This window comes from Musca domestica, unplaced genomic scaffold, assembly GCF_030504385.1.
Source record: "Musca domestica strain aabys unplaced genomic scaffold, Musca_domestica.polishedcontigs.V.1.1 1, whole genome shotgun sequence".
NCBI classification, from domain to species: Eukaryota; Metazoa; Arthropoda; class Insecta; order Diptera; family Muscidae; genus Musca; species Musca domestica.
Genome location: NW_026712114.1, coordinates 18,669,988 through 18,683,026, shown reverse-complemented (window position 1 = coordinate 18,683,026; position 13,039 = coordinate 18,669,988). Strand labels below are relative to the sequence as shown.

At 35.6% G+C, this 13,039-nt stretch overlaps 4 protein-coding genes across 7 annotated transcripts in view; 2 read left to right on the top strand and 2 right to left on the bottom strand.

Annotated features, from left to right (window-relative positions):
• Positions 1-155: 155 nt before the first annotated feature.
• LOC101893816 (mediator of RNA polymerase II transcription subunit 6) lies at positions 156-2,055 on the top strand. Its single transcript, XM_005185350.4, has 5 exons — positions 156-290; positions 937-1,156; positions 1,221-1,395; positions 1,456-1,561; positions 1,627-2,055. Exons 2-5 carry the CDS (start codon positions 957-959, stop codon positions 1,929-1,931), a joined length of 786 nt encoding a protein of 261 aa, XP_005185407.1. The 5' UTR covers positions 156-290; positions 937-956; the 3' UTR covers positions 1,932-2,055.
• On the bottom strand, positions 1,966-5,539 carry LOC101894874 (uncharacterized). The gene is made up of 4 exons (XM_005185356.4): positions 4,320-5,539; positions 3,877-4,200; positions 2,563-3,813; positions 1,966-2,501 (listed from the first exon to the last, which is right to left on the bottom strand). The coding sequence occupies exons 1-4, from the start codon at positions 5,140-5,142 to the stop codon at positions 2,206-2,208; spliced, it is 2,694 nt and encodes an 897-aa protein (XP_005185413.2). The 5' UTR covers positions 5,143-5,539; the 3' UTR covers positions 1,966-2,205.
• Positions 5,540-7,361: 1,822 nt separating this feature from the next.
• Positions 7,362-11,325, top strand: LOC101892395 (dipeptidyl peptidase 3). Of its 4 annotated transcripts, XM_011294990.3 has the most exons (6): positions 7,423-7,555; positions 8,343-8,405; positions 8,465-8,679; positions 8,740-9,046; positions 9,224-10,115; positions 10,174-11,325. In XM_011294990.3, exons 3-6 carry the CDS (start codon positions 8,501-8,503, stop codon positions 11,172-11,174), a joined length of 2,379 nt encoding a protein of 792 aa, XP_011293292.2. In that variant the 5' UTR covers positions 7,423-7,555; positions 8,343-8,405; positions 8,465-8,500; the 3' UTR covers positions 11,175-11,325. The 4 variants fall into 4 exon arrangements, with proteins under 4 accessions (XP_019892973.2, XP_011293292.2, XP_011293293.2 ...); XM_011294991.3 differs by lacking the exon at positions 8,465-8,679; XM_020037414.2 differs by lacking the exons at positions 8,343-8,405; positions 8,465-8,679 and having other exon boundaries at positions 7,362-7,555.
• The window catches only part of LOC101894714 (DNA polymerase alpha subunit B), a 294,384-nt gene continuing 292,655 nt past the window's right edge, over positions 11,311-13,039 (bottom strand). Inside the window, exons 4-7 of the mRNA XM_059120212.1 lie at positions 12,630-12,945; positions 11,876-12,567; positions 11,630-11,813; positions 11,311-11,570 (exon numbers count right to left, since the gene is read on the bottom strand). Coding sequence (XP_058976195.1) covers positions 11,424-11,570; positions 11,630-11,813; positions 11,876-12,567; positions 12,630-12,945 — 1,339 coding nt within the window. The 3' untranslated portion in view covers positions 11,311-11,423. The remainder of the gene's footprint in view (positions 11,571-11,629; positions 11,814-11,875; positions 12,568-12,629; positions 12,946-13,039) is intronic.

Genomic DNA, 13,039 nt, shown 5'->3' with positions numbered 1-13,039 from the left:
AAAATTCGTTTATTTAACATTTATAATTGCAAATTGCAAAACATAAAAAAATAGTAAAGTGGTGGTATATTTTCATTGTTGTCCGGTTAAAAAAATAAAAACGGCGTCATGTACATTGTTGCTTCTGCAATAGAAAAAATCGATACATATTTTGCAATGGTATGGTTTTATCGAAAAAAATCGACTTTTATAGCCCTATTCATTTTTAGTGTTAATTTTGCCGTTTGCATTCATGCACTATTAAATTATTTAGTTTTTATTCATCTCCTACGAATTGATAAACAAATAAGGTACAGAGTACAATAAACTATAACGTCAACATGACCACAGTAAAAGTGAAATTCGAATAAAGACACAGATTACCTGTTGATTCCGTAAATTTTAGTAGCAAGACCGGACGCGACTCAAACACATCGATTTCGGAGGAAAACTAAATAAAAAAATATATTACACAACCTTTGCACAGAAATAAATTAACTAAGATAAATCAAATCAAAAATGAAACTAAAAATAATGCAAGTGTCTATTAAAATAAAGTAAACAACGTGCATTCCCCTTCTGTCTGCAATAGCACTGACCTCCAATTATATGCGAATAGGAAGTCAGAAAAGACCAACAATAATGACGTTTATAGATTTGTTTAACAACAGTCGGAAACACAACAAAGCATAAAATAAACTTAGATGCCGGGTGCCAAAATAGAAGATCTAACAGATCTTGCTTTCTTCAACAATAGTGGGGGCATTCCGGACGATAGAATATGACAAAAAAAAACAGAATATCTAACAAAACTTGAACAAGTGTAACATCCAATAGCAGGCGCGGGTCTAAGCCTGACTTCGTAACAATAAATAATCGAGCTGCTATAACAATAGAACGCGATTCATCTGTCAGTTTAATCTATAATAAATGCATGTTTTTCTCATTTGATTTTAGATCTCATCATTATTGGCAAAATGTTGCCAGGCAGACAAATACCTCCACCTATATCCCAGGAGAATCCCCTGTGGGTCTCTTGGCATGATACACAAATTATGGCCTCATTGGACCCAACAAATGTCATGGATTACTTTTGCCGCAAATCAAATCCATTTTATGATCATTTGAGCAATAATGAAATAATTCGTATGCAACGTTTAAGTTTGGACAACTTGAAGTAAGTTTTTGAAACTTTATTTGATAATTAAAAATATTACGTACAACTTATGTTTCTATTCCAGCAATATGGTTGGTGTGGAGTACATTTTACTTCACGTCCACGAGCCCATCTTATATGTGATTCGTAAACAACACAGACACAATCCGCGGGAAGCAACACCAATGGCTGATTATTATATTATTGGTGGCACTGTTTACAAAGCACCTGATTTAGGGAATGTTATAAGCTCACGTATTGTAAGTTAAAATAAGTTAAACCAAAAATTTAGGATGATTTTATAACAATTTGGTATTTAGCTTTCAACAGTTACAAATCTGCAGTCAGCATTTGAGGAGGCCAGTAGTTACTCACGCTATCATCCGAATAAAGGATATACCTGGGATTTCAGTTCCAACAAGCAGCGTAAGTTTTTCTTTACGCAACAATTTTAATATTTATAACACATGCAATTTTGTTTTACTATTCAGTTGCTGATAAACATAAAGCTGCAGCAAAGAAAGAGACCACAGCCAAAGATGATAGTGGTACTGTTTTTCAAATGCAAAGAGTTGACATGTTGTTAGTCGAATTATTGCGTAAATTCCCTCCACCAATACCTCCAATAATACATCAACAACAACAGCTTCAAGACTCGAAACTTAACAGCCAAGAAGGTAACAGTGGAAATAATCCCTCAGATACAAGTCCAACAGGTGGTAATCAGCAAGCCATAGATATTAAACAAGAAAATGTCGATATGAAACCACCTCCAGAGAAAAAACCAAAAATATAAGGCCAACACAAATAAAAGTAGAGAGATAAAACTATTTTGTAATTATATTTAAATATTAGAAAGATATTTTATTTAAGCGTATTAAAATTATAAAATTAAAGGAAATCCATTTATTATAAGGAAATCATGTGTCCTTCTCTTAAATCATTTACTGCTTGCAGTAATGAATTGTAAGAATATAAATGCTGATCGCGCCCATGTATTCTAGGCATATTCGAAAGAATGCGTTTAATTAAAGAATATCAAAATCGAGCTTGCATAACATGTTAGTCATTCATGTCATTTGAAGTTCATCTTCAGCCGAAAAGTCGTCATTGTTTTGATTTTTTTGTCCATGTGTTGATAGGCTGTGATTTGTGTAATCTAAAATGCTTTTAAATGTTAATTTGCAGATATGACATGGTACACTTTTGCTGGGAGTGCGATACACTCCTGAATGTGCAGAAGATTTTTTAGGTTTTTGTATCGAACCAACACAAGATGAACTGGTGGTGTTATTCAACGATATTGTGTTTGAGTGAGCTCCAGTAGAATTTGACGGTGTTGATTCAACTGGTTTGCTTTTCAAATCTGTTGATAGTAAAAATGATTTAAATTAATCCTTTCATCACAGTAAAAAATGTAAATATACCTTTTTCTCCAGAAGAGTCTACCGGCTTCTTTGCAACATAGGAAGATTTTTGCGCTGTATTGGTCGCTAACGATGGTGCATTCATTTTACCTGGCAAATGGGGTGTGGCTTGGACGGAATTTGCACTGCTATGGCTACTTCCGTTACCGCGATGAAAAACATTGGGCAGACGTGCCTTCTCAACATGGTCCAGTTCTGTATAGTGTAATTTCTTCTTCTCGCCCGGAGGAATTTTTGAACAATGCAACATAAGATGCTGGTGTAAAGCACGTACCAGAGCAAATTGTTTATCACAATATTTACACTTATTAGAAGTGTCAAGGATTGAGTGCGGCTGTGGTGCCGGTTTAATAGTTTGTTGTGATGTTATTGGTTTTTTCTGTACGGGTGTCACATCGCCCTCGTGGGAACGTCTGTGGGCATCTAATAAGGACTTAATTCGAAATTTCTCCTTGCAAGAGGGGCAGGACAAGACTGTGCTCTCTTGAATTTTTAACATGCCTGGTACCGGGGCCTTTCCAACATCTGCTGTTTTCTTTTGTGTTGCAATTTCCTTAACCGGAGCTAAAAGTCCTGCCCGTGCTTTCGTGTTGTTCGTTGTGCCAATTTTACTGCTCGGTAACATGCTTCTACGAACACTGGCTTCTACTTTAGCATCTGATTTTCGGGATGCTATCATACTTCTTCTTTGATGTTGTTGTTGCAAATGTGTACTCGAGGTGGCCATTGTACTTTTTCTTGCCATTTTACGTGCTGGGCTATTTAATGTAGTCTTCACTATCACTGACATGCGTTGAGTGAAACTAAAAGGTCGTTTCTCTCCCAATGCCGAAGGTAGCAATGAAGATCTTCCTTTCGTGGTACCCGTTGACATGACAGAACGTCTTTTGTCCAATTGTTTGGTTGTTGGTTTTAATATTCTTTTAGTTTCGGCTGTAGTACCATGATCAGTTTTGTCACATTTTGTTTCCTCTTTTGTAGAGCTGTTCGAAATTTTTAACATTTTATTCATAAGCATGGGAATTTCCGTCTCAACATCTGTTGTCGTTGTTTGCTTTCTTGTCAATGTAGGCAGAATTGATTGTCTTTTAGATCCTTTGGAGTTGAGAATTCGCGAAGGCTTATTGGTCTGCAAATTAGGTTCACAAACAGAACGACGACCAAACGACTTTAAAACAGGAATTTTTGGCTTTTCGTTGACCTTTTGGGATAAATTTGGCTGTTCCGTTATAGTTGTAGGAACTTGTACTTCTGTAATTTGAGGTAACGACAATTTAAGTTTATTTTATTAATCCCTTTATTTTTATTACTTACCATTGTTTTTAGTGAATTCTTGGTGCTTAATAACAGTACCTAACTCCAACATAGGCTCCTCACAGGAGGAAGTTTTATCCTTCGATATGGCTACAATTTCACATTCACTTGTGTCGGGATTTTTTGTATTTTTCATAGGGTCATCGTTTGCTTCACTGCTGCCAGATACTTCGTTGTGTATTTCCGGCGTTGTTTGTGAGAATTCCTCTTCAATGACAAAAAGAATCTCATTTACCACTTCATTGGAAATATTATTTTTATTTTCAAGATCGTCAATTACGTTGTCTGTTTGTACATTGTTTTCGCCTGCTTCCATATTGGAATCTGAGGAAAAATATAGTAAAAATATTAATCTATTGCCCAATTTTGGTATTATTAAATGAAATCACTTTTTCCTACGAACTACCAACTGTCTGTAGAATGAAGTTTGAATATTAACTCACCAGTTTTAAACTCCATTTCAGATGGGACGTTGTTTCCCATTTCATTGTAATCAACGTTTGTAATTTCCACATTTTGAACTCTGATAATTTGATCTTTTACTTGGGCATCTTGTATTTCGTTACAGCCATGTACGGATTCTATAACGACTTCGGTAACATTTTGTTCAGCCGTAGCACATTCCTCCATTACCATTAGCCCCACTGATGACACCGAATTTAAGCATTTTCTTTCTATAACAGATGTGGCTATTTCTACAGACGATGAAACAGATAGTGTAGATCCATCTGATATATTCTCCTTATTATCTTCGCAACGTTGATTATGATGACGTTGCTGCACAGATTGAGTTGATGGTGGCGGTGGAGGAAAAAATGCTGGCAATCCATCATCAACCCCTAAAAATGCAACACCCAAATCATCATATCGGTTTGCTTCCGACCCACGGGTAACATCAACAGTCTTCAACAACTGCTCCTTAGATGGTGTCGAACACAATGCTTTATACTCTCTCATAATATTTTTTGGCAGAACTCTCAAAGGAGAGTTCGTTGTTATTACGTCCATTTTCTTTACAGTTTTAAGAGGACTTGCTTCCACCGATGAATTCTGATTTTCCAAGGTGCTATTACCGTGTTTTTCTTCGGTATTGTCACAAACTTCTTCAACTTTGGAAATGTTCGATATGGCAGAAATGTCGCCCTCCAACGTGCGATAACAAGTCTGTCCGGCAATTGTGCTTTCAGAATCAAAAGATAAATACACAGATGTTGCTGTCATGCAGCTGGCATCCATTAAACTTGATCGACGGGAAATATTATCCATGCTTTCTTTGCAATAGGTCTGATACAGTTTTTATTTAATTGGAATGAGAATTTCGAATATCTCTGATTGTGCACGTCAAATTACGTATTGTCAAATATCAAACACTGTACTTTTTCCTAAAATGTTCTTACATCGGAATAAGCGCAAACAACCAAGCCGAAAATATTTTACCATACAATAAACACACCATTAACAAAACGCGATCACAATTCGACTTAGTGTTTGAAAATTCCTCTTGTTATTGACGATAGTGCTGCATAAAATTTAAATGCGAAAATTTAATATATGTTATGTAATTTTTTAATATCCCAACTAAGGTAATAATCCAATTTTTACTCGTCTTCCAAAATTACGTTTGAAACTTCAAAAATTGTTTGGCGGTGGTAGTTGATGTTGAATAATAACTACTCACCACACAAATACGGTGAATTGTTTTCGATACCGATATCACATAAATCGATATAGAAGCCAATCGAGATTATAAAGTCACATAGCAACACATCAATTTATATGGTATTTGGTTAAAATGGCTGTCCAATTTTCAGTGATATTAGCTTCAAAGTAAAGGTGCAAGTACATAAAAGCTTGAAGTCATGGCTAGGCATATTTTGTGACATTTCATAAAGGGATTACATAGTCGCACTAAAACCCGGCCGTCGTTTTTCATTATAATTTAACATTAATATGCCTAGCCATGACTTGTAATAATTGTAGTATGTAATCGAAAATGTAATAAAAATTATATATCTGATAGTGTTGTGTTTTCAATAAATGCTGTCTTCGCCTAATTTTTAATAATGGAACTACAACAACAGAGGATGTTTGCTGTCTGTAAAAAACTACTGTACTCAGTAAATAAAGTTATGTAGTAAAACAAACAATTATTTTCTCAAACCTGCAATATTGTACTAGTTTTACAATTTTAATTTGCAGCACCTTCCGAAGATAAAAACCTACTAAAACTTAAGACGAAGGTATATTAGCAGCTTGGTTTCAAGCAAATTAATATCAAATTATAAGGGGAAACGACAGCAGGATTCGAGTGCAGCTCTGACATCCAATTATTCCCTTTATACTCCAAGCTGTTTATGTTCCCACGCCTTTACAGCCAAATAAGGAGGGCAGACATGACCTCCTCTGTAAAAAAAATTTTCCAAGCCAAATTGGTTGATTAAAAACAAGTAGGTGTGTCTGGTTACTTTTCCTGCGGGAATAGTAATATATTGTCCAATATAAATCATCGGCAAGCGATTGAAAGTAGAAATTTGTCCAGAAAATCAATCTAATCTAAAAAAGCTCAGTAAAGCAACAGAAATATAGATCTGAGGCTATACCCGCTTCCTGTCAGACTCATTCAAAATTATACACAAGTTTTTTTAATTATTTTCATATTTTTCCTAATTTTTAAAATGAGTTAAAAGCGCGAAAATGATCCGAACTGTTCAATCTTTCAATTTGATGGCTAAAGTGGTTAATAGCTTTATAGCGCGAGCCGCAATAACCGTGTCTTCCAATCATTGGTTTTGAAAATATTTTGTTTTCATTTTTCAAAACAATAAATACATACACAAAATTGGCAGAAGTCGGGCACACTTAGAAAAAAATTGCAATCAGCTGGTAGCCAGCTCTAAGTACGAAAAGTACGGGAGGATGACACATGTTGTTAATTTTTAATTCATCTTTTGTATGAGAGTTCCATTACTTGGGCCTTAATCTTGTAAATATTTGTTGCACAACTACAAGAATATAAAAAGCTTTTTACTGCGATAACAGATTTTAATTTTATAAAACATTTTACTATAGTCGGGTAATAAAATATTTGTACACGCTACATCGAATTTAAAGTAAAGCTGTAAAGGTTTGGAATTTTGGGGTTATTCCACAAGATTGATTTTAAAATAGTAGGACAACACACTTTTATCCCAAAATTGTACAAAGTGTTGTCCATTAATATCGAAAATATGCATTGTATTGTTTTATTCAAAACAATACACAAACATATTCAAAATTGGTATATGTTCTGAAAGAATTTTAAAATTTATTTATGTCAACACGCGATCTTTACATTTTGCTTTGGAACGATAACAAAAAAAAAAACTTGAAATCTTATTTGCTTATGATAATACTAGATCTAATACGCCCTATGGGTTAATCTTCAGTGGTACTAATGCCACGATAAAATTTGTCATGTCGCCAGAGTTTATAATTTTGTATATCGGCTTTTCCATCTCTGTATGAAACAGCTGTATCCCGAACATGTGTCATCCATCCCAATTGTCCTTTTTCGTACACTACGGCATCCCTGGTTGTCGTTGCTTGCAATTATTTTTTTATTTACCGGTAGTGTTTGTCATTTGCATTGTGGATTTCACTTTATAATAAATACAGACCCGATTTTAGAAACCCATAAAAGGTAAGTAGTTAAGTGTATTTAAAATTTTCTAAATATTCTACAACCGTGAATGTGATAAATTTACCCAAAAAAATTGGCTTTGTTGCTGCGTTTTGGGGCATTTCCCAAAATTCTGTTGTTGACATAACCTTTTTGGGGCGATTGATTCTTTATTGTTGGACAAAGAAAAGACAAGTCATCTAAATGTTTTTTATTTTACAAGGTCCTTGAACTTGGAAATAATCTTTGTGGGTGATATAGTGAAAATATTATATTATTATTTTTTTTTATTTTGACTTGGTGAAAATATATGTGCTGGCAGGAAGTGTTTGGGTTTTGCAAGTACAATCTAAACGATAAATGGTTGGTTCTTAGGTCTAGCATGAATTAGCATATGAACTCAACTATATTTTCTCTTAGATCCAATTTCAAATGACAATGATTTGGAAAATAAATAATACTTCTAATAAAATGCAAAAGAAATATCACGATAAAAAATTCTCTTGAATTTCTGCCAAGTAATCAAATCGTGTGTGGTTTTGTTGCACTTATTTAATTAATGCATATTTGCTCCGTTCCCGCAAGACTTGATTAGTTCTGCAATTTTCATCATTTTTACCTATAAAGCTTTAAAAAGTATTTTCGTGCGGGAATGCGCATTATGTACAGTTATTGTCATATCTACTAACGGAATAAATCATCTTGGCTCCTTTCAAAATTATGCTAGCGCTTCTATTTTTTCTTAAATTATGTGATTTTCGCCAATTTTCTATCAAAATTTTAACTGCTGTCTCTCTCCTTATTTCAGTTACATACGGTCTTTTAAATTGAAAACTATTATCTTGTAATTACTTCACTTATAGTACAAAAAGTAAGTACAAGACGTTCCAAAAGTTAACTAACAAAATAATTAATAATATCTCCTTACAGACAATATTTTAAGAATAATACTCTCTTTAACGTAAAATGTTAAAATTAAGACCAAGACAGATTTCCCAATCTCTTCGTACATTGCAAAAATGTACAAATTTGCAAATTTATGCTTATAATATGGCCTATATTAGGACCAATACAACAACAGCGACGAAACAGCAACACAATTTGGCATCAAATAGTTTATTAAAATTATATACAAATAATTTAAGGTATTCGAATTGGTAACAAGTTTAATTGTAATTTTTAAAGTTGTTTTGTTTATTTTTTAGTTTATTGCATAATATAAATATCCGCAAAATGAGCTCATCCAACGCTTCCCATTTTGTGCTTCCCAATACTCAGCCAATCGCTGATTTGGAATGTAAAAGTGCTTTTGAAAATCTAACGGACAAGGAAAAGCTATATGCCCATTATTTTAGCAAGGCATCATGGGATGGCGGCCTTGTATCCCTAATACAGTCCAGTCCCGAAGGTCCTCTTATATTTTCTCTTTTGCATCGCATCTTTGTTGCTGAGCCATTGGAAGATTTGAAAAAGAAGGCATTGGACAATGGCATTACTGAGGATGAATTTACGGTGAGTTGTAAATGTAATACCAGTATATAATGCAATTTGTATGGGCTAGAAGATCCATATTTCGGGATGTTCGATTTTTACTAGAAATAATGTATTTTTATAATTCAAAAAAAAGTTGTTCACTATCACTATCAATTCAAGAATCTGAGTATCTAATTGTTGTCATTTTATTTCCAGGCTTTCCTGGTATATGCCTGCGGTGTTTTTGCCAATGCCGGCAACTACAAGGGTATGGGCGATAGTAAGATCATACCGAATTTAAGTGAAGAAAAATTTGAGGGCATTGTAAAACTTTCGGCTGCTTATGCCAATGATACCAAAGTCCCCAAAGTGTTTAACAAAGTCATTGCCTTGATTTATGCCTTGCAGCCACGCAATGAAATTTTAGGTTTTGCACCCAACGGTATTACCACATATTGGTCAGACAATTGTACCAAAGAGGATTCAGATACTGTAAACGAATGGTTGACCTCGAAACGTTTGGAACCCTATATGTGTCGTACATTCAAAGTTGAAGAGGATGGCAAAACTATTTATGACGTCAAGTTGGGATCGGTGGCAACAAATGATAAAGACGGCATAACCTTACCTTTAGAAGAATATAAAGGAAATTATTTCCGTGTAACAAGAGGTGACTACAACAAATTGCTGGCCCGAGTAAATGCCAATTTGGAGGAGGCCAAGAAATATGCTGCCAATGAGAATCAAGTAAACATGATTGAACATTACATTAAATCCTTCCAAGAAGGATCCTTGGCTGACCACAAAGATGGTTCTAGATACTGGATTAAGGACAAGGGGCCAGTAATTGAAACTTATATTGGTTTCATTGAAACCTATCGTGATCCCGCAGGTGGACGTGCGGAATTTGAAGGCTTTGTGGCCATGGTCAACAAGGAAAGTTCAGCTAAATTTGCAGAATTGGTGGCCAAGGCTGAAAAACTATTGGAATATTTGCCTTGGACAAAGGAATATGAAAAGGATTCGTATTTGAAACCGGACTTTACATCTTTAGATGTTTTAACATTTGCCGGCAGTGGTGTACCAGCTGGTATAAACATTCCCAACTGTAAGTTGAATTACACATTGTTTTTAAATATTGTTATCTAAAGAAATTTCTTCCATAGATGATGAAATCCGCCAGGATGAGGGCTTCAAAAATGTTTCCCTCGGCAATGTTTTGGCAAATATCAACAAAAAGGATCCCATACCGTTCCTTACAGAGGCCGATCAAGAGCTAATGAAAGAGTATAAAGTAAAATCCTTTGAGGTACAAGTGGGTCTCCATGAACTTTTGGGCCATGGCAGCGGAAAGCTGTTCCGTATCGACGAGAATGGCAAATTCAATTTTGACAAGGACACCACAAAGAATTTGATTACCGGAGAACCTATTACGACATGGTATTTACCGGGTGAAACTTATGACACAAAATTCGGTACCATTGGTTCCTCCTATGAGGAATGTCGTGCCGAAGCTGTGGGTCTCTATCTTTCGTTGCAACCTGATATTTTGGAAATTTTCGGTTTCAAGGATCCCGTCGAGCAGGAGAAAATCGTTTACATTAATTGGCTTTCTTTGATTTGGAACGGCATGGGTGTGGCGCTGGAAATGTTCAATCCCAAATCAAAACAATGGATGCAGGCTCATTCTCGTGCTCGTTTTGTCATTATGAAAGTATTATTGGAGGCCGGTGAGGGTTTGGTTAAAGTTGAAGAAACTGAGGAAAGTAAAAATATGCTCCTGACCGTCGATCGCACCAAAATTGCAACTGTCGGTAAGAAAGCCATTGAGGAGTTTTTGAAGAAATTACAGGTCTATAAGAGCACCGCCGACATTGCAAGTGCCACCAAAATGTATGAACATTATTCGGAAGTCACAGAGGGCGGTTCACATCCCTGGGCTAAATGGCGTGACATTTGTTTGGCCCATAAGAAGCCCCGAGTTATTTTGGTACAAGCCAACACCAAGGAGGAAAATAATGCCGTGCAATTGAAAACTTATGATGCCACACATGAGGGCTATATTAAGTCTTGGGTGGAACGTTATCCCGACACTGAGGTGGATGACATTTTGGAGGAAATTGTTGAGCACGATAAGAAATATTTCCCATGTGCCTTTGGCAATTGAAAAAAATCAAAAACAAAACCAACCGTTTTTTACAGTAAATATATACATACCTACGTAAACCGTCAATAGCATTTCCGTAAAATTTGAGACTTTTATAATGTTTGTTAGTTTGTTTAAAAAACAAAAATAAATAATGTAACTGTTTATGCAATACTTTTTTTTTATTAATTGTTAACAACATTTTTTTTATAGATTTAGTTAATATAGTTTGTAGTCCATTTGCTTGTTTGCCGTTTTCCTGTAGTCCAATTAAACTTTACGCACTTGACATCCAACATAATTGAAGAGATTGGCCTCTTCCTTGGGAGCGGGTGGATTTATGATGAAACGTGCAAATGTGCCACCATTGTTATCCGCCAAACGTCCCGGATTTATTGCCAGACATCCATTGACAACCTGCAAAATGTTGTTGGGGTTAGAAATTATAGCAAATTGGTACGGAACCCAAGACTTACCCTCAAGAAACACTTCTGAGTACTGGGTAATATTAAAATATTTGGAATTTTCTCAATTCGAGCATATTTGTTGGCCAAATCACTGTCCAGACACATTTGATCTTCTTTGGGATGATTTAGGGGATAAAACGATTTCTGATGTAAAAGATAATTGACAACACGTTTAACCTTATCACCAGCATTGCTACCAAAAAGAATAATTTATTAATAATCAATACAAAATTGTCGCTCCATGTTACAACTTACACAGCCAACTCCTCAGCCAAAATATGATCTACAATGTCTGTAGAAGTCATGCCAATAACCAAACCATTTAGATCCACAATCGAGGGATCTGGCAACATATGGACATTGGGAAATGTTTTCTTCATCTGGATGGCCATTGTGGGATAAACACAATCGGCATGGGCGTCACGATGTGATGCCACAACGAGAATTGTTGTTTCCTGGCCAATGGCTTCAACAATACCATTTATCATTTTTTCAAAGAATGCCTCAAATGGTTCGGCCAATGTTACATTGTCACTGATAACCTTATGGCCAGCTTCCATAAAGGGGCCGCATAGAATCAAAACATTTGGACGATTCTCTTTTAGATACATAACTAAATCTTGTAGGGGATCGTAGACCAAATCATCGTCATTTGTGTAGGGACCAGCAGCTATGACAAAACTTAAACGATCAGCAATTTGTGGAGGTTTTGGTGGTTGTAAATTTTGTTCGGTAATAACTTCTTCCACCATCAGGACATCACCTTTGGGATTCATTCCTGAGACCATGATAACTTGCCCGGGAAATATACCCACTGATTTGGATTTGGAGAAATTCAAACGTACCGTATGGCAGCTGGCCTCATTCGAACCAACCAATATTGTTGATGATGGATCCAAAGGACCATCGTAATCGCTGTGAACAACGCCAATGGTTTTTATGACATCCTAAAGAAAGGTAAGATTATTATTTTGTATATAATGTGTATGTCAATGTCCCTCCAACTCACCTGAGAATGCATATCCACCTGACCCAGTTCATAGTCCAGGGTATCTTCGCCAAATACCTTCTTGCATAAGGCCTTGCCAATTTCAAAGACACGATCTCCAGCAATTTCAGCTTTCTCGTAGAGATTATCAAACATATATTTGGCTTTAGTACCGGGTCCCAAACAGTTACCTTCATGCTGTAGCAGTTGTTTTACACTTATTCTCGGTTGTGGTGTTGTAAACGACCATTGGGCATTGGTAATGAGAGAAGGATTACCGAAAGTGTAGACAATTTTTCCCGAACCTGGGGCAGCCGTATGTGTTCGTGGAGTGCCTCTGAAATAAGAAGATAATTATTTTATGATGGCTAAATTACACTGTGCAACAAAATTCGATTTTTTCAATCATTACGGGGAAAATCTGGCATATT

Bases quoted from the DNA above. Each gene is read 5' to 3' on its own strand.
- LOC101894874 (XM_005185356.4), bottom strand. From the start codon at position 5,142: ATGGATAATATTTCCCGTCGATCAAGTTTAATGGATGCCAGCTGCATG. The intron at 4,201-4,319 runs GTGAGTTAATAT...ATTTTTCCTCAG, and splicing joins TGAAATGGAGTTTAAAACTG to ATTCCAATATGGAAGCAGGC. The intron at 3,814-3,876 runs GTAAGTAATAAA...CTCAAATTACAG, and splicing joins AGAATTCACTAAAAACAATG to AAGTACAAGTTCCTACAACT.
- LOC101893816 (XM_005185350.4), top strand. From the start codon at position 957: ATGTTGCCAGGCAGACAAATACCTCCACCTATATCCCAGGAGAATCCC. The intron at 1,396-1,455 runs GTAAGTTAAAAT...TTTGGTATTTAG, and splicing joins ATGTTATAAGCTCACGTATT to CTTTCAACAGTTACAAATCT. The intron at 1,562-1,626 runs GTAAGTTTTTCT...TTTACTATTCAG, and splicing joins TTTCAGTTCCAACAAGCAGC to TTGCTGATAAACATAAAGCT.
- LOC101892395 (XM_020037414.2), top strand. From the start codon at position 7,377: ATGAAACAGCTGTATCCCGAACATGTGTCATCCATCCCAATTGTCCTT. The intron at 7,556-8,739 runs GTAAGTAGTTAA...TTTATTTTTTAG, and splicing joins ATTTTAGAAACCCATAAAAG to TTTATTGCATAATATAAATA. The intron at 9,047-9,223 runs GTGAGTTGTAAA...TTTTATTTCCAG, and splicing joins TTACTGAGGATGAATTTACG to GCTTTCCTGGTATATGCCTG.